The following is a 26,965-nucleotide window of genomic DNA, read 5'->3' as shown; positions in this document are numbered from 1 at the left end:
ATTTGCGTATATAGTTACCTGTGTGACATATTCTGCGTTGATTTGGGACACAGAGGGCGCAGATGCTTTCTTAGCATGGGTTTGATTCTCCATGTCGGTGTTCAACTCGCTATCTTAATTTCCTGAGGAAAAATTTAACTATAAGATAACATAGCAAACTACTTATTCCAATGACATTTGTCATTTAAAACACTAGTATGCTAGCTAAATCTGGACGAGCTAGCTAAATTGACTTTACAGTACAGCAAACTAGCTAGCTAGTTAATGCTAACATTAGCTAACGTTAGAGTAGTAGTAGATTACACTAGCTAGCTAGTACCCGTTATGTTCAAATAGCTGGATATGGTGGCTAAAAATGTGTTGCTAATAAAACATTGCTTGTTTATATATAAAGTCAAATAACTGTAGAAACTAACCTTGGTATTTCAAAACATCTGTGTGATTCCCGCTACGCATGTACACAAGCAAAACGATTTATTTGCGACACATTTCCGGTGCGCTATGTTTAGATTCCTAGTGAAACAAGGGATGTAACATAACAGTTCCTACACAGAAAGCAGTGCCAGTATATTCAGTCAGTATATTCCAAAATCTTTGGGCGCACCCATATGGAAAATCGATCAAGTTTGGGGTCATTTCTATAATATCTGGGGTTATCATTATAGAGTTGTTATTATGGCTAAACAATATTTTAGACTATATGAGAGAACATAGTAGTCTATGAAGATAGGTTACCTGAATCATTCATGTGCTATTAGGATGAACTATGAAGTACCTTTTTGCATAATTCAACAGACAATATAAAATCTCAGAGATAGACATTTATATAGTATAGACATTTTTTTTCTAAACAAACTTTGATCAAAACAGCTAAGTATGGTTTTACCATTTGGCCATCAGATTTGCTACCAATGCTTCTTATAGGACACATTACTGCACACTATACTCCTCTGTAAACTGGTCATGTCTGTATACCTGTCGCAAGACCCACTGGTTGATGCTAATTTATAAAACCCTCTTAGGCCTCACTCCCCCCCATCTGAGTTATCTACTGCAGCCCTCATCCTCCACACAACACCTGTTCTGCCAGTCACATTCTGTTAAAGGTCCCCAAAGCACACACATCCTTGGGTCGCTTGTCTTTTCAGTTCGCTGCAGCTAGCAACTGGAACGAGCTGCAACAAACATTCAAACTGGACAGTTTTATCTTAATCTCTTCATTCAAAGACTCAATCATGGACACTTACTGACAGTTGTGGCTGCTTTGTGTGATGTATTGTTGTCTCTACCTTCTTGCCCTTTGTGCTGTTATCTGTGCCCAATAATGTTTGTACACTGTTTTGTGCTGCTACCATGTTGTGCTGCTGTCATGTTGTGTTGCTACCATGCTATGTTGTTGTCTTAGGTCTCTCTTTATGTAGTGTTGTGTTGTCTCTCTTGTCGTGATGTGTGTTTTGACCTATATTTTTCTTTTTAATCCCAGTCCCTGTCACCGCAGGCCTTTTGGTAGGCCATCATTGGAGATAAGAATTTGTTCTTAACTGACTTGCCTAGTTAAATAAAGGTTAAATAAAACAAAATAAATGGCAATTATGCAGATGATTAAAAAAATAACTCTTAACCAATAAATAACACGCAAATTGTTTTTACCATAAATGCCTTGGCTTCACATGACAATTTTATTTTAAACTCTGGAATCAACAAATGACAATTAAAAGGCACATTTTATTAAAATCAATCAAATTGTAATTGTAATCTTTCTGAACAGTGTTGTAGGCATACAAAACTAAACTGAGAAAAGAAAGAGATAAATCATATTAGATATAGGTAAATAAAAACATGAATTAAAAAATGTATGCACCCATTATTGTAAATCGCTCTGGATAAAAGTGTCTGCTGAAAGACTAAAATATAAATGTATCTGTTAAGGCCATGTCTTATTTGTGTGTGCGTTGGTGTGTTTTTAGATGAGACGCTTGTGTGAAAGTCTTCTCACACACTTTACACAGGAAAGGCCTCTCTCCTGTGTGGGTGACATAATGTCTCTGGAGTTTGGAGGGAGTCTTGAAATCCTTGAAGCAAATTGCACACTGATATGGGCTTGACTCAGTAAACTCAATTACATTTCTTGAGACACATTTATGGACCTGAAGATCCCTTTCCGTTTCAAAAGATGTGATGCATGTGTCACACTGAAATGGCGCGTGAATTGTTTCACACCAGTAATGATCAAGCCTGTCATTTTGGATAACATTATGGCTGTCTGCATCTGCTATGACTCGATTGGTTTGAACATCCATGTGTCCCCCCATATCCTGTTGCAATGAGGTCTGACCTGAAATCTCATTGCTTTGGACATGAACATTTAGATGAGTAGCAAGCTCAGATGGGGACAAGAAGTGACTGTGACACTCAGTGCGCCAATAGTCTTCACTTTGTCTACTCCCAGATTCCATACTATCATCTGGTATGTCTTGTTTTGCCACAAAGCCTGGGTCTCTTGTCTGTGAAGAATGTTCTAAACCCTCATCAGTGACTGAGCAGTTATCAGAACTGTCTTTGTAGGACTGTGGCATGTCTCTCAGTGTCTTTCCTTGAGCAGAGGCAAGAGTTTCATGGTCCCCAAACCTGCTGTTTTCCTTGACGTCACTACATGTTTTAATCTCATGTGTTCGTTGTTCATGGCTTCTCAAGTGGCAAGGCTGTCTGTAAGTTTTAGTGCAGAAACTGCATTTGAATGGTCTTATCCCAGTGTGTATGAGAAAGTGTCTGGATAGTTTGCTTGGAGTGTCAAAGCCCTTCTGGCAAATTGTGCACAGGTGTGCTTTTCTTTTAACACAGATCACTTTGTTTATAGGCCTGGAGTTGTTGCGCTTGTGCAAATAGTTTTGTATGGATTGTTTAGAAGTCTTGACTATGTTGTTGTCCTGTTGTGCCTCTGCTTGAATATTACAAGTATCCTCAAAATTGTCCTGGAATGGTCTCCAGTCATTCACACCATTCAAATGTAACAGCTCTGTTGTTCTCATAGAACTCACCACGGGAACTTGAGCACAGACTTTAGAGTACGGATGTTGTTGCTGCCTTCTTACTTTCATTCGGTTTCCCTGTTGAGAGGCAGGTCTGAAGGGTCTCCACTTGTGAGTTCCCTCGTGGACTTTCAGGTGTGTGGTCTGTCTGAACGTTTTTCCACATGCCAGGCATCGGAAAGGTCTCAAGCCAGTGTGTACAAGGTTGTGTCTCTGTAGTTTAGAGGCACATGGGAAATATTTGAAACATAGCAAACACTGGTGTTGGGTATGGCTTGTATTCCTCACAGGGTTGGCATCAGCACCTTTTAAAGCCAATTCAGGACCTATACTCAGGAAAGGGTCATTGTGAACTTTTCCTGCGGAAGGTTTTGCCTGATTTTTCAATTGTAAGTGGCCACTTTGATTCAGTGTTGTTTCTGGTGGCATTTGGAGAGGGAGCCGAAGCTTGGATAGAGAGGATGTTGAACACTGAAACTGCACTTTACTATTGCATTCATTGTGTCCACATGTAAAAGTACTGCCTTGACCTGACTGACTCTCTGTAGGGGAGTTGAGGTGAAAGTTCCTATCAAAATTGAGCTTTTCAGGAAGCTTTTCCTGAAATTGGACACCCACTGGATACCCTCTGTATTCAGTCATTCGACGTGATGGAGGTCTAGAACGCTGAGCATATCTTTGCTTGCCATTTCTGGACCACAGATGAGTGCGGGAGTGGATCCTTAAATGTGTTGGCTGGCGAAACTTCTTCCCACATGTGTAGCACCCAAACGGTCTCTGACCAGTATGGGTCAACATATGCCTCTGCAGTTTGGATGGAGATGGGAAACTTTTAAGGCATGCGAGACATTGATGGTTCAGTGGCTGATTCTTTGTTTTCTGTCTGATCTTCTTACATTGGCTGTTGGTTTGACCAGATACCGGTGTCTCCAGGTAAGACGTTGCAGTTAAGTCCTGCAGAGTGGAAACTGGAAAGTCTTTATCAACTTTGAAATTCAGCTTCCAGTGCTCTGGTTTAACAATAATATCAAGCTCAAATACTTTCGAATCATTAGTCTCTGGAGTAGTCATCCCTTTGTCTGAATTCTGGTATGCATGTTCTGTCTTTGACACAGCATCCCTGTGATCATCCACCTGACTTGTGTTCTGAGATTCATCTAAGGTCTTATGGCTGAATTGGTGCCTCTTTAAATGGGTTGAAAGATGGAAGGCTCTGCCACAGACACGGCACTGAAAAGGTCTTACTTCTTTATGCATCATGTAATGCTGCCTGCGTCTAATTGAACTGCTGAATGTCTTCAAGCAAATGCTACACTGAAAGTGACTGGTACCACTGGTATTCAGCTCCACTTTGACAGGAAGAGGAGACTTTGTTTCCAACTTGTCCAGGTGCTGTGGAGCACTGACACTTATTTCACACTGTAGCTCCATCCCTTTATTAATGTTTCTAGCATCTATTTGTTTTTGTTTGGTACGCCCACTTTGGAACTTTGATATATTATGTGAGGCATATAGGTGGGTTTTCAGGTGTGACACCTGCCTGAATGTTTTCCCGCAGTCCTCACAGGAAAAGGGCTTCTGGCCAGTGTGCGTAAGAAAATGACGCTTTAGTTTGGATGGAGAACAGAACGTTTTTGAACAAGTTGGACATTCGTGGTTCACCCTCATTCTACCTCTGGAAGAGCTCTGCTGAGACCCTAGCATGGGGATAGTCTGAAACCCAGTAGGTTTACATTCATGTATTTGAGAGTGCATTTTCAAATGCACCCTTAGTCTGAAGGCCTTCCCACAAACGCTACACTCAAATGGTTTTGGATGACTGTGAATTGGTAAGTGTCTCTGAAGCTGGTGAGACGAACTAAAACACATTAGGCAGACTGTACATGTGTGGACATTGTCTGTGTGCCACGCACCGTTCTCCATTCCATCAGAGCCGATCATGTTATCTTGCACTATTACATTTGTGAAGCCATTTCCACTTGGCAGAGTGCTTTGTTGGCTGATAAAGCAACCATTATCAGCAGGTGGGATTAGTTCAGGTTGCGGTTCGATCTCTGTGGCTGTAGTGTACTCTAGTAATGTCCTCTGCATGGGCCCATCTCTTTGAAAAGACACTGTAGGCAACAGTGGGGTATCGGTAGTCAAATAATGTCCTGATTTCCTAAGAGATGGATCAAGGTTTGTAGGTACTGATATGGGATGTAGCAAACTCTCTGTGGGTGGACTCCAATTGCGGTAATTCCCTGTGTGAGTCTCAGAGTGCTTCTTTAAATGTACAGATTGTCTAAAGGCTTTTCCACAAACCAAACAGATAAATGGCTTCTGGCCTGTGTGTATGAGATAGTGTCTCTGGAGTTTAGAGCCACTCGGGAAACCCTTCTGACAAACGGAGCACTGATGCATTGTTGCCTTCTTCGTTTCTATGATGTTCCACAAATGCTTTATGATTCTCCTTCATTGAACAATCTAGGAAAAACATAAACACAGTTTAAATACAATGTTTTTATGGGTGTATACGCATAGAATAGGCTATTCAATAATACAGAATATATTGAATCAATCTCAAAAACAACTGCATTCTCCAACCGAACAACATCAAAAAAAACTTGGCCACCCGGGAATGCAAATCCATTAATTATTCACAGCTTTCATCATGCTCTTGTAATAAAATATGTCAGCCGATCATTAAAACTCCTATTTAACATAAAATAGGCCTAACTTGAGATGTAGTAACATATTAAGGAAAGCTTGATTTAAGCCAGAATGACACACTAAAGATGATAGTTAGCTAACCTTAACTAATGTTTCATTTAGCCTACCAGTTACACCACGATAAATGCATAAAAGACTCACCAAGCACGAGTCCGGCTGACTGTTGTTCTCCAGAATGAGAAACACAAGAAACATTTATGCTTTGTGATCCAGAAAACGACGATAAATTGAGGTTAAGCGACAACAGCGTTCAAAATTAACTGTGTCCGTCTCTCAATAATGCTCGGACGGAAACAGCAAGACTTATTTTAGGTTCCCACACTACCGTCACTTCTGCTAGAACGTCTACTTTAGTGGCAGTATCTATAACGTTTATTTTATTTAACCTTTATTTAACTATCCGAGGTGATAATAACAAACCAAAAACTTCGCAGAAATCCACTACAACACTTTGAACGAGTTATTTGTAATAGGATTGTGGATGGTTTAGCACACCAATGGAGACACAAACTAATTACACAGCCTCATCTCTAGATTTATTTTTTACTGCAGATTAAGATTCTATCCACAATCCAAATCTGCCCCGGACTCATTGAACTGACCTAGACACTGTATACTGGCACGATCAGTCATAGACACACCTGTCTACAATCAGTCAGAGATAATAAAAAATAGTCAAAAAAGGGGAAAAGGTATTGGAAATCCAACTATAGAAGTATATGTTTACCTCAGCCTCTACTTCGATGTCCCACATCTTGTAGTTTAATTCAAGATTAACCAATTAACCGAGTGGCTTTCTAGTTTTGAAGATGTCTGGAAGCTTACTGTTTACTGCCTGAGCTCAGTCACCCTTGGATTAGGTTCTTGACTAAATACTTAGAGATGCAAAAATACACAAATAAATAGACAAACAAACTGTAGGCCTCCAGGAAACTCAACTGAGCCGCTTATTTGGCTGCAGTTCATAAAATCAGCCACAAGAGGGATGCACACACCACTCAATAAACTGCTTCATCATCAAGCTGTGTGAAGGAGTACATGTCAGTGATACATGTCTCATGATGGTTGCTGGTATTCACAATTGTGAATCAAGAAACACAAATAAGAACACTTTTAAAAAGATTCAAAACATGATAATCATATAAATCACTGTGGATTTGTGGCCAGTGTCTGAAGCCCCAGAGATATCCTGACAAGCTCTCCCCCACTGTAGACAACTGCCAGGGGGAAGGGAGCTGCGACACAGTCAAAGTCCATGTGCCTGGCCACAATGACATGGGCCGCAGGCTGGTACACTGCACACAAAGGACAATGTTAGCCACGACAACTAGTAGCTTGTGTGTGAGCTGGCTGCCAGTTTCTTAAGTAGACGATGTAGATTTTTTTTAACACACAAAGAAAGAATACAAGGAAAAATAAAAATGTCACCCTGTCTTTATTCATTTTTTGAGAGGGCAGAGGTGATAACATTGAGCAGTTAGTCTAGACAGACAACACAGTCTGTACAGTAGCCTCACTGTATGTGCAAGCCCATGTCCAGGGGTGTGACAACATGCTTGATGTCTCTGCTTGTGTCTGTCTGCATGTCTGGGAAATAATCGCTTTCTGTGGTGATCGACAAGTGGTTGTCTGTCTGTGTTTGGCACCAAATGTTATGGCTGGGCCATTGTTGACTCATTCTAAAACGCTGACATTATCCCTGTAGGCCTACCACATTCAGATGAAAGAGTGTGTAAAACAGGATGTAGGATTGTACCAACCACAAGATTCCTACCTTGGGGTGTCTACCCAGAGAACTGCTTGGTATTTCAATAAGGCAAAGGAATGCTTTGGACTCACAGTTCTACAAAGAAAAAGAGGAGAGTAAACTTCCAACATGTGTTCAGCATTTTAATAAGGAACTTATACACATTGTTAAATTGAGCGGTGCTGCTGTTTTATACATGATTTTCCCTCTCAAGGTATATTCCATATGTGCCCTTGCGTTTCCTTTAGGTAGACTAAACCTACATGGTGAATCTTAACATGTATTATGCGTTATTTTGCTCAGCCTCATAGATAATTGCTTGTCTGTTTTTTTTTTAACCTTCAATAAAATCTTCAGGCACTGTTGGTTGCCTCTATTGTTAAATTTTTGATAAGAGCAATGAAAACAACAGATAGATGGTTGAGATCAATAGCCCACTCTGCTCCCTCCATCACCAGCACAATGGAGAGGATAGAGCCTGAGTAAAGATGCATTCCAATTGAGCTCATCAATACGGTTCATAATGTTTGAGAAAATAAATGTTCCAGGAGCAATAGTTAATGGTGTTGTTTTCTTCACACCCCGCACGCACGCACAAACACACACACTATATATAGTGCATACCCACACACACTCTTCCGCTCTCTTTGTGTGGACTCCAGCCCTGCAGCTGTGTGTAGGCTAGAGGAACGACCCTCTCCTATAAACCACACTGTGTTAGAATCAATGGGCAACATAAAGAGGCTTAATCTTTCCAGGTGCTTGGTTCTGATTGCTTATTGTAATAACCAGTCTCTGGCCGTGCCAAACACCAGGCAGACACAAACAATGCATAACACCCTAAAAACAAATCAATGTATAGCTTTTCTACAACCTAGGATTTTATTAGGGGTGTTAGCTTGCTAAGTGTGAATCTATTGATAACAGTGGAAGATGCAGGGATATATAGTAGCTATTAGCTCGTGGTCTGGGATACACTGACTGCAGCTCTCTGGTGCTGTGGCATTTGGGCTGTACTGTCCTGTACTGTACTGTACATTAGATCTGTCTCATAAATGCTCTCTGTTTCAGAGTGACAGCTGTTGGAAGCCTTGTTTGAAGGATACAGTGGATTACTAGCCTAGTGTCTTAAGTAAGCCTCTAATACTCATATGTACGCAATTATACATATATGTACAGAAACATGCACGTCAATAACAAATAGTAAGGCCATCAAGCAAAGGGTTGGTGTGTGTCCAAATGAAGTCTGTAATATAAGTGGTCTCTAGGAACATTCAAGTCCCTCTCTGGGTGGATCATGGTTCCTCCTTTAGCATTCTTCTAGAGTTGTAGTTCTGTGCAGTGGATGGGGGAGAGTGGTTTCTCTTGTCCAGATAGGTCTCACTCTCTACAGACTGAGCCAGCAGGACAGGTGGAGGACAGCAAAGTCAGGCAAGTCTAGGACTGGAGCAAAGGCCACAGATGGGCTGGCCTGGCCTAGAGTGGTCCTCAAACATTCCTCAAGTCCTGGGAGAGAGATAGAGGCGGGGAAGTAGGGGGTGAGAGAGGGGGGGGGGGTGGTAAGGGAGGGAGAGAAAGGCGGGGGAGTAGGAGGAGGGAAAGAGAGATGTGAAGAGAGAAAAAAGTTGTTAATATCATCTGACTTCCCCATTGAAAAGCTGTAAATCTGCTTGTACCTCAGGATCTTAGGATCAGGCACGAGGCCCTAAGATGTCCGTCCCAGTGGGGCTGCCCCGGGACCGAGGCTGCACTTAACCCTTCAACCAGGGAACACAGGCCCATTCACAGAATATTGACATTCTCAAATCCCCGGCAGATTGTATAGCCCCCCATTCAACTCCCTGCAGTGCAGACATATGGTCAGCAAGGGCTGGACTGTAAGCTACTGAACCCACACACCCCCTGCCCAAGACACACAGAATACACACACAGGCATTCTAACACACACTCACACACAAGTGCGCGCACACACACACACACACACACCCCTACATCCCAAACCCCTAACCTACCTCCCCAACACACACTTAAACCAATGAACAAATGAGCAGCAGCTTGTTGTGGGGGGATCTAGTGGAATAGATCCTGCACCCCCTGTCGTGTTGGGATGTAAGGAAGCTGTGTTGGGACGGTTGGCTCTCAGCTTGAGCGGAGCTGAGAGATTGTTCGAGAGGGTTAGTGTGTTGGTGTGTGTCTACAGACAGACAGGCAGTGGACATGTGAGAGTGTCTTTGGCTGTCTCCTTGTTGACAGCCTGTCCATTTAGCAGTGGCCCACTGGGATGATGTGGCCGCCATGGCCTCTCCTGCTCCTCAGCCCCTAATAGTCACAAGTGTTCCCCTGGCCTCGAATGGATGGCTTTCATGGGCTTGTTAGTTCCGTAGGTCTAACAGTGTGTTGAGTGTGTCATAGTGTGGTCACTGGGATGTGATATGTTGTTGGGATGTGGTAGCTAAGTGTATCTAGATATCAGTTGGTTGGAACCATTGGCTCAGATGGTTGTTGTATGGTCCTTGGGACATCAGAGTCATGGGTAGGGCTGTGGCGGCCACAACATTTCGTCAGCCAGTAATTGTCAAGCAAATAACTGTCGGCCCCACGGTAATTGACCGTTAATTAACATAAACACATTTAGCCTCTCCTGGCTTCCACGCATAGCCTACAAGCCACTGATGCAGACCTTTGGAACATCTACATTTTAAAAAGTCTAATAAATCCATGTAATATAGCCTACACTATCACAATAAATCCATTATTTATTTTAGACTGATCTAAAGAAACATGATATAATGAAAATGTAGTATATATCATAAGAACAGAATAGCATATTCTGAGTTGTCCTTATGTTAGGTCCTTATGTTAGGTCCTGATCTGGCTATGCCAAATGGCTGTGGACTACACAAGTTCATATAGCAGATTTTCTTAGAATTCCGTGGCATTATTTTATAGCATGAATAATACAATTGAACAAAGCTTAATAAAATAGAAAGGATATTCTCTCCAAATTATTTGAGGGAGTGCGCACATGTGGCTATTCTGTGTTGAGCGCTTAACAAAGAAATAGGTATTGCTATATGCTTAAAATAGAGTTATTAATTTAACTTTAGTTGTTCTACAAATGTTGGGCTATATTTTTTTATTTTTAATACATTGTAAGGCTGCATGATGCGACTAATGATGATTTGAAAAAGGTTTATTGAAAGGCATGAGCTCTGCTTTGTTTTTTGGCGAAGGCTGTACACACTACATCAGTCACTCATTTACAATTTCACAATCACTTGAAAATGCCTAGAATTTCATGGCGGCATCCCCTTTGTGTGGCCGTAATTCACCCTAAAGAATCCAAGCCTTTTGCGGCCAGTGGCCGTTGTATGCTTCTCCCTGAGTGCTTTCTTACAGGCTACAAGTGAAGACAGACACATCGGGGACGCAACTGTGCGCATCCTTATCCAATTCCAAGGTGCATATGGAAGATCTGTCCACATTTACTTTGTCAGCCAACAATATGAGTAGGCCTAACGAACAGCAAAATCACTAGCCTATGTCAATCTACTATTCCCTTTAGTACAAAGGTTGACCTATTCTATTCTGTGTGAGAAATAAATGTGTGGGATGCGATAGATCCCAAATTATACAACCACTAGCATAAAAACATTTTTTTACGCAATGTGGCCGACGCAACAGATTAGAACGTAAAATGTTGACAAAATATTAGGCATCACTCACATTATAAGCTCAGCAATGTACACATGGTAGTAGATGCAAATGTTCCATGCAATTATCCATGTAATGCTTTTATTATAAAAGGAACATTTATGTTGAAAATTATCTACCCCAAACTTGAAACTCACGTGCTGCTTATGTATTCCAGTTAGGATCTACACCCCTTGTAAAGGGTATTCATGTGCTTCATTTTAAGAAGTTATTTGATACAAACCTTATTAAAACATATAGGCCTATGGGCTAGGCTACATGAGGTGTGATACAAACCTTATTAAAACATATAGGCCTATGGGCTAGGCTACATGAGGTGTGATACAAACCTTATTAAAACATATAGGCCTATGGGCTAGGCTTCATGAGGTGTGATACAAACCTTATTAAAACATATAGGCCTATGGACTAGGCTACATGAGGTGTGATACAAACCTTATTAAAACATATAGGCCTATGGGCTAGGCTACATGAGGTGTGATACAAACCTTATTAAAACATATAGGCCTATGGGCTAGGCTACATGAGGTGTGATACAAACCTTATTAAAACATATAGGCCTATGGGCTAGGCTACATGAGGTGTGATACAAACCTTATTAAAACATATAGGCCTATGGGCTAGGCTACATGAGGTGTGATACAAACCTTATTAAAACATATAGGCCTATGGGCTAGGCTACATGAGGTGTGATACAAACCTTATTAAAACATATAGGCCTATGGGCTAGGCTTCATGAGGTGTGATACAAACCTTATTAAAACATATAGGCCTATGGGCTAGGCTTCATGAGGTGTGATACAAACCTTATTAAAACATATAGGCCTATGGGCTAGGCTACATGAGGTGTGATACAAACCTTATTAAAACATATAGGCCTATGGGCTAGGCTTCATGAGGTGTGATACAAACCTTATTAAAACATATAGGCCTATGGGCTAGGCTACATGAGGTGTGATACAAACCTTATTAAAACATATAGGCCTATGTGCTAGGCTACATGAGGTGTGATACAAACCTTATTAAAACATATAGGCCTATGGGCTAGGCTACATGAGATGTGATACAAACCTTATTAAAACATATAGGCCTATGGGCTAGGCTACATGAGGTGTGATACAAACCTTATTAAAACATATAGGCCTATGGGCTAGGCTACATGAGGTGTGATACAAACCTTATTAAAACATATAGGCCTATGTGCTAGGCTACATGAGGTGTGATACAAACCTTATTAAAACATATAGGCCTATGGGCTAGGCTTCATGAGGTGTGATACAAACCTTATTAAAACATATAGGCCTATGGGCTAGGCTACATGAGGTGTGATACAAACCTTATTAAAACATATAGGCCTATGGGCTAGGCTACATGAGGTGTGATACAAACCTTATTAAAACATATAGGCCTATGTGCTAGGCTACATGAGGTGTGATACAAACCTTATTAAAACATATAGGCCTATGGGCTAGGCTTCATGAGGTGTGATACAAACCTTATTAAAACATATAGGCCTATGGGCTAGGCTACATGAGGTGTGATACAAACCTTATTAAAACATATAGGCCTATGGGCTAGGCTTCATGAGGTGTGATACAAACCTTATTAAAACATATAGGCCTATGGGCTAGGCTACATGAGGTGTGATACAAACCTTATTAAAACATATAGGCCTATGTGCTAGGCTACATGAGGTGTGATACAAACCTTATTAAAACATATAGGCCTATGGGCTAGGCTACATGAGATGTGATACAAACCTTATTAAAACATATAGGCCTATGGGCTAGGCTACATGAGGTGTGATACAAACCTTATTAAAACATATAGGCCTATGGGCTAGGCTACATGAGGTGTGATACAAACCTTATTAAAACATATAGGCCTATGTGCTAGGCTACATGAGGTGTGATACAAACCTTATTAAAACATATAGGCCTATGGGCTAGGCTACATGAGGTGTGATACAAACCTTATTAAAACATATAGGCCTATGTGCTAGGCTACATGAGGTGTGATACAAACCTTATTAAAACATATAGGCCTATGGGCTAGGCTACATGAGGTGTGATACAAACCTTATTAAAACATATAGGCCTATGGGCTAGGCTACATGAGGTGTGATACAAACCTTATTAAAACATATAGGCCTATGGGCTAGGCTACATGAGGTGTGATACAAACCTTATTAAAACATATAGGCCTATGGGCTAGGCTACATGAGGTGTGATACAAACCTTATTAAAACATATAGGCCTATGGGCTAGGCTACATGAGGTGTGATACAAACCTTATTAAAACATATAGGCCTATGTGCTAGGCTACATGAGGTGTGATACAAACCTTATTAAAACATATAGGCCTATGGGCTAGGCTACATGAGGTGTGATACAAACCTTATTAAAACATATAGGCCTATGGGCTAGGCTACATGAGGTGTGATACAAACCTTATTAAAACATATAGGCCTATGGGCTAGGCTACATGAGGTGTGATACAAACCTTATTAAAACATATAGGCCTATGGGCTAGGCTTCATGAGGTGTGATACAAACCTTATTAAAACATATAGGCCTATGGGCTAGGCTACATGAGGTGTGATACAAACCTTATGAAAACATATAGGCCTATGGGCTAGGCTTCATAAGGTGTGATACAAACCTTATTAAAACATATAGGCCTATGGGCTAGGCTACATGAGGTGTGATACAAACCTTATTAAAACATATAGGCCTATGGGCTAGGCTACATGAGGTGTGATACAAACCTTATTAAAACATATAGGCCTATGTGCTAGGCTACATGAGGTGTGATACAAACCTTATTAAAACATATAGGCCTATGGGCTAGGCTACATGAGGTGTGATACAAACCTTATTAAAACATATAGGCCTATGGGCTAGGCTACATGAGGTGTGATACAAACCTTATTAAAACATATAGGCCTATGGGCTAGGCTACATGAGGTGTGATACAAACCTTATTAAAACATATAGGCCTATGGGCTAGGCTACATGAGGTGTGATACAAACCTTATTAAAACATATAGGCCTATGTGCTAGGCTACATGAGGTGTGATACAAACCTTATTAAAACATATAGGCCTATGTGCTAGGCTACATGAGGTGTGATACAAACCTTATTAAAACATATAGGCCTATGGGCTAGGCTTCATGAGGTGTGATACAAACCTTATTAAAACATATAGGCCTATGGGCTAGGCTACATGAGGTGTGATACAAACCTTATTAAAACATATAGGCCTATGGGCTAGGCTACATGAGGTGTGATACAAACCTTATTAAAACATATAGGCCTATGGGCTAGGCTACATGAGGTGTGATACAAACCTTATTAAAACATATAGGCCTATGGGCTAGGCTACATGAGGTGTGATACAAACCTTATTAAAACATATAGGCCTATGGGCTAGGCTACATGAGGTGTGATACAAACCTTATTAAAACATATAGGCCTATGGGCTAGGCTTCATGAGGTGTGATACAAACCTTATTAAAACATATAGGCCTATGGGCTAGGCTACATGAGGTGTGATACAAACCTTATGAAAACATATAGGCCTATGGGCTAGGCTTCATAAGGTGTGATACAAACCTTATTAAAACATATAGGCCTATGGGCTAGGCTACATGAGGTGTGATACAAACCTTATTAAAACATATAGGCCTATGGGCTAGGCTACATGAGGTGTGATACAAACCTTATTAAAACATATAGGCCTATGTGCTAGGCTACATGAGGTGTGATACAAACCTTATTAAAACATATAGGCCTATGGGCTAGGCTACATGAGGTGTGATACAAACCTTATTAAAACATATAGGCCTATGGGCTAGGCTACATGAGGTGTGATACAAACCTTATTAAAACATATAGGCCTATGGGCTAGGCTTCATGAGGTGTGATACAAACCTTATTAAAACATATAGGCCTATGGGCTAGGCTACATGAGGTGTGATACAAACCTTATGAAAACATATAGGCCTATGGGCTAGGCTTCATGAGGTGTGATACAAACCTTATTAAAACATATAGGCCTATGGGCTAGGCTACATGAGGTGTGATACAAACCTTATTAAAACATATAGGCCTATGGGCTAGGCTACATGAGGTGTGATACAAACCTTATTAAAACATATAGGCCTATGTGCTAGGCTACATGAGGTGTGATACAAACCTTATTAAAACATATAGGCCTATGGGCTAGGCTACATGAGGTGTGATACAAACCTTATTAAAACATATAGGCCTATGGGCTAGGCTACATGAGGTGTGATACAAACCTTATTAAAACATATAGGCCTATGGGCTAGGCTACATGAGGTGTGATACAAACCTTATTAAAACATATAGGCCTATGTGCTAGGCTACATGAGGTGTGATACAAACCTTATTAAAACATATAGGCCTATGTGCTAGGCTACATGAGGTGTGATACAAACCTTATTAAAACATATAGGCCTATGGGCTAGGCTTCATGAGGTGTGATACAAACCTTATTAAAACATATAGGCCTATGGGCTAGGCTACATGAGGTGTGATACAAACCTTATTAAAACATATAGGCCTATGGGCTAGGCTACATGAGGTGTGATACAAACCTTATTAAAACATATAGGCCTATGGGCTAGGCTACATGAGGTGTGATACAAACCTTATTAAAACATATAGGCCTATGGGCTAGGCTACATGAGGTGTGATACAAACCTTATTAAAACATATAGGCCTATGGGCTAGGCTACATGAGGTGTGATACAAACCTTATTAAAACATATAGGCCTATGGGCTAGGCTTCATGAGGTGTGATACAAACCTTATTAAAACATATAGGCCTATGGGCTAGGCTACATGAGGTGTGCGACTATGATTCGAAAAAATCGCAAAAAAAAAAGTAATTGTTTCTTATGCTGGGCATCATTCACAAGTGATAATATAGTAATTCACAAGTGATAGGCTAATATTGTTACCCATCAGACTATTCTTGATTTAATATTGTCTTTACATATACTAAATAATATATGTGTGAAATGTGTTTTGATTTAGAATGGACCTATGCACTTATATAATTAATGGAGGATGCTTTTCCCTGTGGTTCATTTTCATGCCAGCCTGGTAGGCTATACTCCTGTTGTAAATATAAGCAATGTGCTTAATAGGAAAGTTGAGAAATAAATATAGTAGGCCCTGCCTATAGAAAGCTGATCCCGCTATTTTTTAAGTAGAGGCCATCACTCGGTTTTCTCTTGTCACTTAGGATTAAAAATAACTGCTAAATGACTATATCAAAGCTTCAAAAACCTGTGTCACTAACTGTCAATCTGTGGTTACATTCACACTGAATTTACATTTAATTCAATGAAGTTACAATCTATAGAGACTCATCTATAGTGAACTATAGCCAGTTTCAATAGCAAGCCTCAGTGTAAGAGTAGAGAAGTTCTGTCACCATGATGAACTTGTGGAGAGAAATCAGGACAGAAAGGTTACCAGCACTGTTCAGTGCCATTTAATAAGCCTCATTGTCTTTCATTAGAGCAGAACGCAGCACGCCAAACACACACACAAAGAACCCGTACAGGCTAATTAGTGAATATGTGCGACGGCTTAAAATGCCCCCACTGAACACACAGCCTTTTTCCTATTTTATGAAAAGGCTAAATATGGTTGTTATCTGAGCGTGAGGCTTCACCCTGGGATGTAGGACCCTCTGGAGATCAAGTGGAGACAACAGAGAGAGGCAGGGAGATCACAGAGAGTAATGGTAACATTAGGGGAGAAGAGACAAAGCCTTCATCACACCTCTGAAACAAGGCCTTTTTAGTCTTTGAGCTTTGAGGCAGACTTTGCCTTTGTGTGCCTGGGACCAAGGCGAGGGGTGAAGGTGAAAATGGAGTGACCATCCGTCCATGTGTGTACACACTACATGTGTGTAGTATGTGTGCTGCTGAAAGAACCCTGGTTGCGAGGTGCAGGGGACAGAGGCCATTAAGCAGGATCCTAAAAGCAATCACATTAGCAATGGGATGGAACTAAACCATCTACCCAAGGGAACCAGCCATTATTCTGCTTCACATCCAACACAGGGGGTAAAAAATCCGGTCTGCATGCGCCTGTTAAATCTCCACATTTTGAAAAGCATCGTTTGCCCATCATTAATACCAACAATATTTAGCATTATCATTACCTTTTTGTTTTTCATTTTAATCAATCAATACGTAAATATATACATGACTGGGTAGCAGGGAGATTAGAGTACTGTTGTGGTCAGGCACAGCGAGAGAGAGAACAGGATAGAAAGAGGGGCATTTTGTGTGAAATTGCCAATGCCTGCTGGGCTTATGGGGCTTTTAAGCAGGGGAGAGAGAGCCCAGAGCTGCGTCCATGGTTTTAGTTGTGCTACACTGCCTTCCAAACTGGTTCAAATTAACCGCTAAACGAGAACATAATTAGCAGGCATTGGCTCATGAAAATTGTTCATTTAGGCCGAGGTGAGTGAACAATGTGGCCGAGAGGCCAAGCACAGCGGGTGCAGCCAGGCTCCTCTCTATGGGGAAGGAAGACATCCCGCTAAACCGAGGTGCTCTAGTCTATCTACACTGCTTACAGCAGTGCCATCCAGCCCAGTGGCCATTTCCGGTGTGTCATTTTGTCATATATATATATATGTTTTCGTGGAAAACAAGGACATTTCTAAGTGACCCCAAACATGTGTGTGTGTGTGTGTGTGTGTGTGTGTGTGTGTGTGTGTGTGTGTATATATACACATATATACACACACACACACAGTGGGGCAAAACAAGTATTTAGTCAGCCACCAATTGTGCAAGTTCTCCCACTTAAAAAGTTGAGAGAGGCCAGTAATTTTCATCATAGGTACACATCAACTATGACAGACAAAATGAGAAAGAAAATCCAGAAAATCACATTGTAGGATTTTTAATGAATGTATTTGCAAATTATGGTGGAAAATAAGTATTTGGTCAATAACAAAAGTTTATCTCAATACTTTGTTATATACCCTTTGTTGGCAATGACAGAGGTCAAACGTTTTCTGTAAGTCTTCACAAGGTTTTCACACACTGTTGCTGGTATTTTGGCCCATTCCTCCATGCAGATCTCCTCTAGAGCAGTGATGTTTTGGGGCTGTTGCTGGGCAACATGGACTTTCAACTCCCTCCAAAGATTTTCTATGGGGTTGAGATCTGGAGACTGGCTAGGCCACTCCAGGACCTTGAAATGCTTCTTACGAAGCCACTCCTTCGTTGCCCGGGCGGTGTGTTTGGGATCATTGTCATGCTGAAAGACCCAGCCACGTTTCGTCTTCAATGCCCTTGCTGATGGAAGGAGGTTTTCACTCAAAATCTCACGATACATGGCCCCATTCATTCTCTCCTTTACACGGATCAGTCGTCCTGGTCCTTTTGCAGAAAAACAGCCCCAAAACATGATGTTTCCACCCCCATGCTTCACAGTAGGTATGGTGTTCTTTCGATGCAACTCAGCATTCTTTGTCCTCCAAACACGACGAGTTGAGTTTTTATCAAAAAGTTATATTTTGGTTTCATCTGACCATATGACATTCTCCCAATCTTCTTCTGGATCATCCAAATGCTCTCTAGCAAACTTCAGACGGGCCTGGACGTGTACTGGCTTAAGCAGGGGGACACGTCTGGCACTGCAGGATTTGAGTCCCTGGCGGCGTAGTGTGTTACTGATGGTAGGCTTTGTTACTTTGGTCCCAGCTCTCTGCAGGTCATTCACTAGGTCCCCCCGTGTGGTTCTGGGATTTTTGCTCACCGTTCTTGTGATCATTTTGACCCCACGGGGTGAGATCTTGCGTGGAGCCCCAGATCGAGGGAGATTATCAGTGGTCTTGTATGTCTTCCATTTCCTAATAATTGCTCCCCCAGTTGATTTCTTCAAACCAAGCTGCTTACCTATTCCAGATTCAGTCTCCCCAGCCTGGTGCAGGTCTACAATTTTGTTTCTGGTGACCTTTGACAGCTCTTTGGTCTTGGCCATAGTGGAGTTGGGATTGTGACTGTTTGAGGTTGTGGACAGGTGTCTTTTATACTGATAACAAGTTCAAACAGGTGCCATTAATACAGGTAACGAGTGGAGGACAGAGGAGCCTCTTAAAGAAGAAGTCTGTGAGAGACAGAAATCTTGCTTGCTTGTTGGTGACCAAATACTTATTTTCCACCATAATTTGCAAATAAATTCATTAAAAATCCTACAATGTGATTTTCTGGATTTTTTTTTTCATTTTGTCTGTCATAGTTGAAGTGTACCTATGATGAAAATTACAGGCCTCTCTCATCTTTTTAAGTGGGAGAACTTGCACAATTGGTGGCTGACTAAATACTTTTTTGCCCCACTGTGTGTGTGTGTGTGTATATATATATATATATATATACAGTGCCTTGCGAAAGTATTCGGCCCCCTTGAACTTTGCGACCTTTTGCCACATTTCAGGCTTCAAACATAAAGATATAAAACTGTATTTTTTTGTGAAGAATCAACAACAAGTGGGACACAATCATGAAGTGGAACGACATTTATTGGATATTTCAAACTTTTTTAACAAATCAAAAACTGAAAAATTGGGCGTGCAAAATTATTCAGCCCCCTTAAGTTAATACTTTGTAGCGCCACCTTTTGCTGCGATTACAGCTGTAAGTCGCTTGGGGTATGTCTCTATCAGTTTTGCACATCGAGAGACTGACATTTTTTCCCATTCCTCCTTGCAAAACAGCTCGAGCTCAGTGAGGTTGGATGGAGAGCATTTGTGAACAGCAGTTTTCAGTTCTTTCCACAGATTCTCGATTGGATTCAGGTCTGGACTTTGACTTGGCCATTCTAACACCTGGATATGATTATTTTTGAACCATTCCATTGTAGATTTTGCTTTATGTTTTGGATCATTGTCTTGTTGGAAGACAAATCTCCGTCCCAGTCTCAGGTCTTTTGCAGACTCCATCAGGTTTTCTTGCAGAATGGTCTGTATTTGGCTCCATCCATCTTCCCATCAATTTTAACCATCTTCCCTGTCCCTGCTGAAGAAAAGCAGGCCCAAACCATGATGCTGCCACCACCATGTTTGACAGTGGGGATGGTGTGTTCAAGCTGTGTTGCTTTTACGCCAAACATAACGTTTTGCATTGTTTCCAAAAAGTTCAATTTTGGTTTCATCTGACCAGAGCACCTTCTTCCACATGTTTGGTGTGTCTCCCAGGTGGCTTGTGGCAAACTTTAAACAACACTTTTTATGGATATCTTTAAGAAATGGCTTTCTTCTTGCCACTCCTCCATAAAGGCCAGATTTGTGCAATATACGACTGATTGTTGTCCTATGGACAGAGTCTCCCACCTCAGCTGTAGATCTCTGCAGTTCATCCAGAGTGATCATGGGCCTCTTGGCTGCATCTCTGATCAGTCTTCTCCTTGTATGAGCTGAAAGTTTAGAGGGACGGCCAGGTCTTGGTAGATTTGCAGTGGTCTGATACTCCTTCCATTTCAATATTATCGCTTGCACAGTGCTCCTTGGGATGTTTAAAGCTTGGGAAATATGTTTGTATCCAAATCCGGCTTTAAACTTCTTCACAACAGTATCTCGGACCTGCCTGGTGTGTTCCTTGTTCTTCATGATGCTCTCTGCGCTTTTAACGGACCTCTGAGACTATCACAGTGCAGGTGCATTTATACGGAGACTTGATTACAGACAGGTGGATTGTATTTATCATCATTAGTCATTTAGGTCAACATTGGATCATTCAGAGATCCTCACTGAACTTCTGGAGAGAGTTTGCTGCACTGAAAGTAAAGGGGCTGAATAATTTTGCACGCCCAATTTTTCAGTTTTTGATTTGTTAAAAAAGTTTGAAATATCCAGTAAATGTCGTTCCACTTCATGATTGTGTCCCACTTGTTGTTGATTCTTCACAAAAAAATACAGTTTTATATCTTTATGTTTGAAGCCTGAAATGAGGCAAAAGGTCGCAAAGTTCAAGGGGGCCGAATACTTTCGCAAGGCACTGTATACATACATACATACATACATACACACACACGTTTGGGGTCACTTAGAAATGTCCTTGTTCTCCACGAAAACATACATTAAATGAGTTGAAAAATGAATAAGACGTTGACAAGGTTATAAATAATGATTTTTAATTGAAATAATAACTGTGTCCTTCAAACTTTGCTTCATCAAAGAATCCTCCATTTGCAGCAATTACAGCCTTGCAAACCTTTGGCATTCTAGTTGTCAATTTGTTGAGGTAATCTGAAGAGATTTCACCCCATGCTTCCTGAAGCTCCTCCCACAAGTTGGATTGGCTTGATGGGCACTTCTTACGTACATACGGTCAAGCTGCTCCCACAACAGCTCAATAGGGTTGAGATCCGGTGACTGTGCTGGCCACTCCATTATAGACAGAATACCAGCTGACTGCTTCTTCCCTAAATAGTTCTTGCATTGTTTGGAGCTGTGCTTTGGGTCATCGTCCTGTTGTAGGAGGAAATTGGCTCCAATTAAGCGCCGTCCACAGGGTATGGCATGGCGTTGCAAAATGGAGTGATAGCCTTCCGTCTTCAAGATACATTTTACCCTGTACAAATATCTCACTTTACCACCACCAAAGCACCCCCAGACCATCACATTGCTTCCACCATGCTTGACAGATGGTGTCAAGCACTCCTCCAGCATATTTTCATTTTTTTCTGCTTCTCATGAATCTTCTTCTTTGTGATCCGAACACCTCAAACTTAGATTTGTCTGTTCATAACACTTTTTTCCAATCTTCCTTTGTCCAGTGTCTGTGTTCTTTTTAATATTTTATTTTTATTGGCCAGTCTGAGATATGGCTTTTTCTCTGCCTAGGCCAGCATACCGGAGTCACCTCTTCACTGTTGACGTTGAGACTGGTGTTTTGCGGGTACTATTTAAGGAAGCTGCCAGGTGAGGACTTGTGAGGCGTCTGTTTCTCAAACTAGACACTCTAATGTACCTGTCCTCTTGCTAGGTTGTGCACCGGGGCAACAGTTTTCAGCTGTGCTAACATAATTGCACAAGGGTTTTCTAATGACGTGCTTTGAAAGGCTGGTCATGGCTCACATCAACACCATTATCCCAGAAACACTAGACCCAATCCAATTTGCATACCACCACAACAGATCCACAGATGATGCAATCTCTATTGCATACAGACTTTTCCCACCTGGACAAAATGAACACCTATGTGAGAATTGTATTCATTGACGACAGCTCAGCTTTCAACACCATAGTGCCCTCAAAGCTCATCAATAAACTAAGGACCCTGAGACTAAACACTCACCGCCAACGACGAGACAGCCTATAGAGAGGAGGTCAGAGACCTGGCCGTGTGGTGCCAGGACAACAACCTCTCCCTCAACATGATCAAGACAAAGGAGATGATTGTGGACTACAGGAAAAAGAGGACCGAGCACGCCCCCATTCTCATCGACGGGGCTGCAGTGGAGCAGGCTGAGAGCTTCAAGTTCCTTGGTGTCCACAACACCAACAAACTAACATGGTCCAAGCACACCAAGACAGTCGTGAAGAGGGCACAACAAAACCTATTCCCCCTCAGGAGACTGAAAAGATTTGGCATGGGTCCTCAGATCCTCAAAAGGTTCTACAGCTGCACCATCGAGAGCATGGTTGCATCACTGCCTGGTATGGCAACTGCTCAGCGACCAACAGCAAGGCATTACAGAGGGTCGTGCCAACGGCCCAGTACATCACTGGGGCCACGCTTCCTGCCATCCAGGACCTCTATACCAGGCGGTGTCAGAGGAAGGCCTTACAAATTGTCAAAGACTCCAGCCACCTTAGTCATAGACTGTTCTCTCTGCTACCGCACGGCAAGTGGTACCGGAGTGCCAAATCTAGGTCCAAGAGGCTTCTAAACAGCTTCAACCCCTAAGCCATCTAATCAAATGTCTACCCAGACTACTTGCATTGCACCTCCTTTACACCGCTGCTACTCTCTGTTGTTATCATCTATGCACAGTCACTTTAACAACTCTACCTACATGTACATATTACCTCAACTAACCTGTGCTCCCGCACATTGACTCTGTACCAGTACCCCCCTGTATATAGTCTCGCTATTGTTATTTTACTGCTGCTCTTTAATTATTTGTTAAATGTATTTCTTATTCTTAACCATATTTTTTTAACTGCATTGTTGGTTAGGGGCTCGTAAGTAAGCATATCACTGTAAGGTCTGTTGTATTCAGCGAATGTGACTAATACAAATTAATTTGATTTAATGATCAATAAACCATTTAAAATGATAAACTTGGATTAGCTAACACAACGTGCCATTGGAACACAGGAGTGATGGTTGCTGATAATGGGCCTCTGTACGCCTATGTGGATATTCCATTAAAAAAATCAGCTGTGCTTATCTTTCAAAAACAAGGAAATGTCTAATTGACCCCAAACTTTTGAACGGTAGTGTGTGTGTATATAAATGTTAAAAAAATAAATAAAAAATAAATATATATATATATATATATATATATATATATATATATATATATATATATATTATTTTTTTTAGATTCTTCAAAGTTGCCACCCTTTGCCTTGATGACAGCTTTGCACACTTTTGGCATTCTCTCAATTAGTTACCTGGAATGTATTTCAATTAACAGGTGCACATTGTTAAAAGTTAATTTGTGGAATTTCCTTCCTTCTCAATGCGTTTGAGTCAATCAGTTGTGTTGTGACACGGTAGGGGTGGTATATGGAAGAAAGTCCTATTTGGTAAAAGACCAAGTCCATATTATGGCAAGAACAGCTAAAATAAGCAAAGAGAATCGACAGTCCATCATTACTTTAAGACATGAAGGTCAGCCAATGAGGAAGATTTGAGCAGTCGTAAAACCATCAAGCGCTATGATGAAACTGGCTCTCACGAAGAGACTGCCACAGGAAAGGAAGACCCAGAGTTACCTCTGCTGCAGAGGATAAGTCCATTAGAGTTAACTGCACCTCAGATTGCAGCCCAAATAATTGCTTCACAGAGTTCAAGTAACAGACACATCTCAACATCAACTGTTCAAAGAAGACTGCGTGAATCAGGCCTTCATGGTCAAATTGCTCCAAAGAAACCATGCCTAAAGGACACCAATAAGAAGAAGAGACTTGCTTGGGCCATGAAACACAAGCAATGGACATTAGACCGGTGGAAATCTGTCCTTTGGTCTGATGATTCCAACTTTGAGATTTTTTGTTCCAACCGCTGTGTCTTTGTGAGAGTAGGTGAAAAGATGATGATCTCTGCATGTGTGATTCCCACCGTGAAGCATGGAGGAGGAGGTGTGATGGTGTTTTGCTGGTGACACTGTCAGTGATTTATTTAGAATTCAAGGTGGTAACCAGTGTGGCTACTACAGCATTCTGCAGCGTTACGCCATCCCATCTGGTTTATGCTTAGTGGGACTAGCATTTGTTTTCAAAAGGACAATGACCCAACACACCTCCAGGCTGTGTAAGGGCTATTTGACCAAGGAGACTGATGTAGTGCTGCATCAGATGACATGGCCTCCACAATCACCCGACCTCAACCAAATTGAGATGGTTTAGGATGAGTTGGACCGCAGAGTGAAGGAAAAGCAGCCAACAAGTTCTCAGCATATGTGGGAACTCCTTCAAGACTGTTGAAAAAGTATTCCAGGTGAAGCTGGTTGAGTGAATGCCAAGAGTGTTCAAGAGTGTCATCAAGGCAAAAGGTGGCTACTTTATTCCATATGTGTTATTTAATAGTTTTGATGTCTTCACTATTATTCTACAATGTCATAAATAGTCAAAAATAAAGCAAAACCCTTGAATGAGTAGGTGTGTCCAAACGTTTGACTGGTACTGTATATATATATTTGGAACCACCAAGACTCTTCCTAGAGCTGGCCGCCAGGCCAAACTGAACCATCGGGTGAGAAGAGCCTTGGTCAGGGAGGTGACTAAGAACTTGATGGTCACTCTGACAGAGCTCCAAAGTTCCTCTGTGGAGATGGGAGAACCTTGCAGAAGGACAACCATCTCTGCAGCACTCCACCAATCAGGCCTTTATGGTAGAGTGGCCAGACGTAAGCCACTCCTCAGTAAAAGGCACATGCCAGCCTGCTTTGAGTTTGCCAAAAGGCAACTGAAGACTCTCAGACCATGAGGAACAAGATTCTCTGGTCTGATGAAACCAAGATTGAACTCTTTAGCCTGAATGTCAAGCGTCACGTCTGGAGGAAACTTGAGAGCATCCCTACGGTGAAGCATGATGGTGGCAGCATCATGCTGTGGGGATGTTTTTCAGTGGCAGGGACTGGGAGACTTGTCAAGATCGATGGAAAGATGAACGGGGCAAAGTACAGAGAGATCCTTGATGAAAGCCTGCTCCAGAAAGCTCAGGATGTCAGACTGGTGCGAAGGTTCGTCTTCCAACAGGACAACAACGCACACATCCAAGACAATGCAGGACTGGCTTTGGGACAAGTCTCTGAATGACCTTGAGTGGCCCAGCCACAGCCCGGACTTGAACCCGATCGAACATCTCTGGAGAGACCTGAAAATAGCTGTGCTGCAAAGCTTCCCATCCAACCTGACATAGCTTGAGAGGACCTGGAGAGAAGAATGGGAAAAACTGCCCAAATACAGGTGTGCCAAGCTTGTAGCATCACACCCAAGAAGACTCGAGGCTGTAATCACTGCAAAAGGTGCTTCAACAGTGAAGGGTCTGAATACTTATGTAAATGTGTATTTCAGTTGTTTTTTCTATACATTTGCAAATAGTTCTAAAAAACAGTTTTTGCTTCATCATTATGGGGTATTGTGTGTAGATTGAGGAGGGTAAAACAAATGATAAAAGGAATTTTAGAATAAGTCTGTAACGTAATAAAATATGGAAAAGTCAAGGGGTCTGAATACTTTCCGAATGCACTGCAAATATAGATTTTCTATGAAACAATTGATGCCTTTCTTTCAAAATTTCAGTGGATCTGTAACAGCATTTTTACTCATAATTTATAGAAAACAACGAAAACATACTAAAGTCTTTTGAAATGTTTTTATAAGAATATTGTTAAATAGTAGACAAATCACTTCATTAGAAGTGCAAATCATCTGACACAACTAGGCCATATGTGGGGTTGTTGAGTCTCTGTAACGTAAATAACATCTTCAGACAACATGTAAAAAGTTTCATCTGGAGCATATGTCTGTCTATCAGCCGTGAAGCGCAGCGATAGTGACTCGGGGTGGGTCCCATTTTTCAGCAGCATTACACTGCGCTACAACAGTGGCAGTTTGTGGCTGTGACGGCTAGCGCCAGAGGTGCTACTTTTCCTTCCTTGACTTTTGGAAAGCATTAGGCGCGGAGCTGGGCTGTGAACCATGAAGGCTGCCTGGCCACAGGCCCTCTCCCAGGCCATGGCTGGGGCTGTGCGTGCTGAGGAAAGGTAACAGATTCCAGTTCAATGATGAGTCAATAACTGGCTTAAGGGAAGTGTCTGAGCACATAGCATAGAAATATGAAATGAGGGGTAAGCTGTGGACTTTTAAAATAACATTTTTAAGTCTGTGTGAAAAGTAAAATAAATACACTTATTTTTCTGGTGAATCAGTATAAACCAAGAAAATACCAAAAGGACCTTGTGTTATTTTACATATTTGAGATCCAACAACGTCATTAAAATAGCTGCATTTTAAAACACAACATTG

The 26,965-nt window shown here is 41.5% G+C and overlaps 3 protein-coding genes across 5 annotated transcripts in view; all 3 read right to left on the bottom strand.

The window, feature by feature from the left end:
- The window catches only part of aqr (aquarius intron-binding spliceosomal factor), a 59,657-nt gene extending 59,115 nt beyond the window's left edge, over nucleotides 1-542 (bottom strand). Inside the window, exons 1-2 of the mRNA XM_036954738.1 lie at nucleotides 417-542; nucleotides 19-122 (exon numbers count right to left, since the gene is read on the bottom strand). Coding sequence (XP_036810633.1) covers nucleotides 19-93 — 75 coding nt within the window. The 5' untranslated portion in view covers nucleotides 94-122; nucleotides 417-542. The remainder of the gene's footprint in view (nucleotides 1-18; nucleotides 123-416) is intronic.
- A 1,101-nt stretch (nucleotides 543-1,643) lies between these two features.
- On the bottom strand, nucleotides 1,644-6,213 carry LOC110497756 (zinc finger protein 770). Its single transcript, XM_021574101.2, has 2 exons — nucleotides 5,883-6,213; nucleotides 1,644-5,495 (listed from the first exon to the last, which is right to left on the bottom strand). Exon 2 carries the CDS (start codon nucleotides 5,430-5,432, stop codon nucleotides 1,938-1,940), a length of 3,495 nt encoding a protein of 1,164 aa, XP_021429776.2. The 5' UTR covers nucleotides 5,433-5,495; nucleotides 5,883-6,213; the 3' UTR covers nucleotides 1,644-1,937.
- A 1,404-nt stretch (nucleotides 6,214-7,617) lies between these two features.
- The window catches only part of dph6 (diphthamine biosynthesis 6), a 90,245-nt gene continuing 70,897 nt past the window's right edge, over nucleotides 7,618-26,965 (bottom strand). For 2 of the 3 annotated variants that reach the window (XM_036954735.1, XM_036954736.1), the window contains exon 15: nucleotides 26,354-26,693. In XM_036954735.1, the coding sequence (XP_036810630.1) occupies nucleotides 26,536-26,693 (158 nt within the window). In that variant the 3' untranslated portion in view covers nucleotides 26,354-26,535. Of the gene's footprint in view, nucleotides 8,995-26,353; nucleotides 26,694-26,965 lie in introns of those variants that run through there. The other variant, XM_036954737.1, reaches the window with a different exon arrangement.

This window comes from Oncorhynchus mykiss, chromosome 19, assembly GCF_013265735.2.
Source record: "Oncorhynchus mykiss isolate Arlee chromosome 19, USDA_OmykA_1.1, whole genome shotgun sequence".
NCBI lineage: Eukaryota > Metazoa > Chordata > Actinopteri > Salmoniformes > Salmonidae > Oncorhynchus > Oncorhynchus mykiss.
Note: the sequence above shows the minus strand (reverse complement) of the source record. Positions and strands in the feature narration are given on the sequence as shown.

What these genes read in the sequence shown, in the direction of transcription:
- LOC110497756 (XM_021574101.2), bottom strand. Translation starts at nt 5,432, where the DNA reads ATGCATCAGTGCTCCGTTTGTCAGAAGGGTTTCCCGAGTGGCTCTAAA.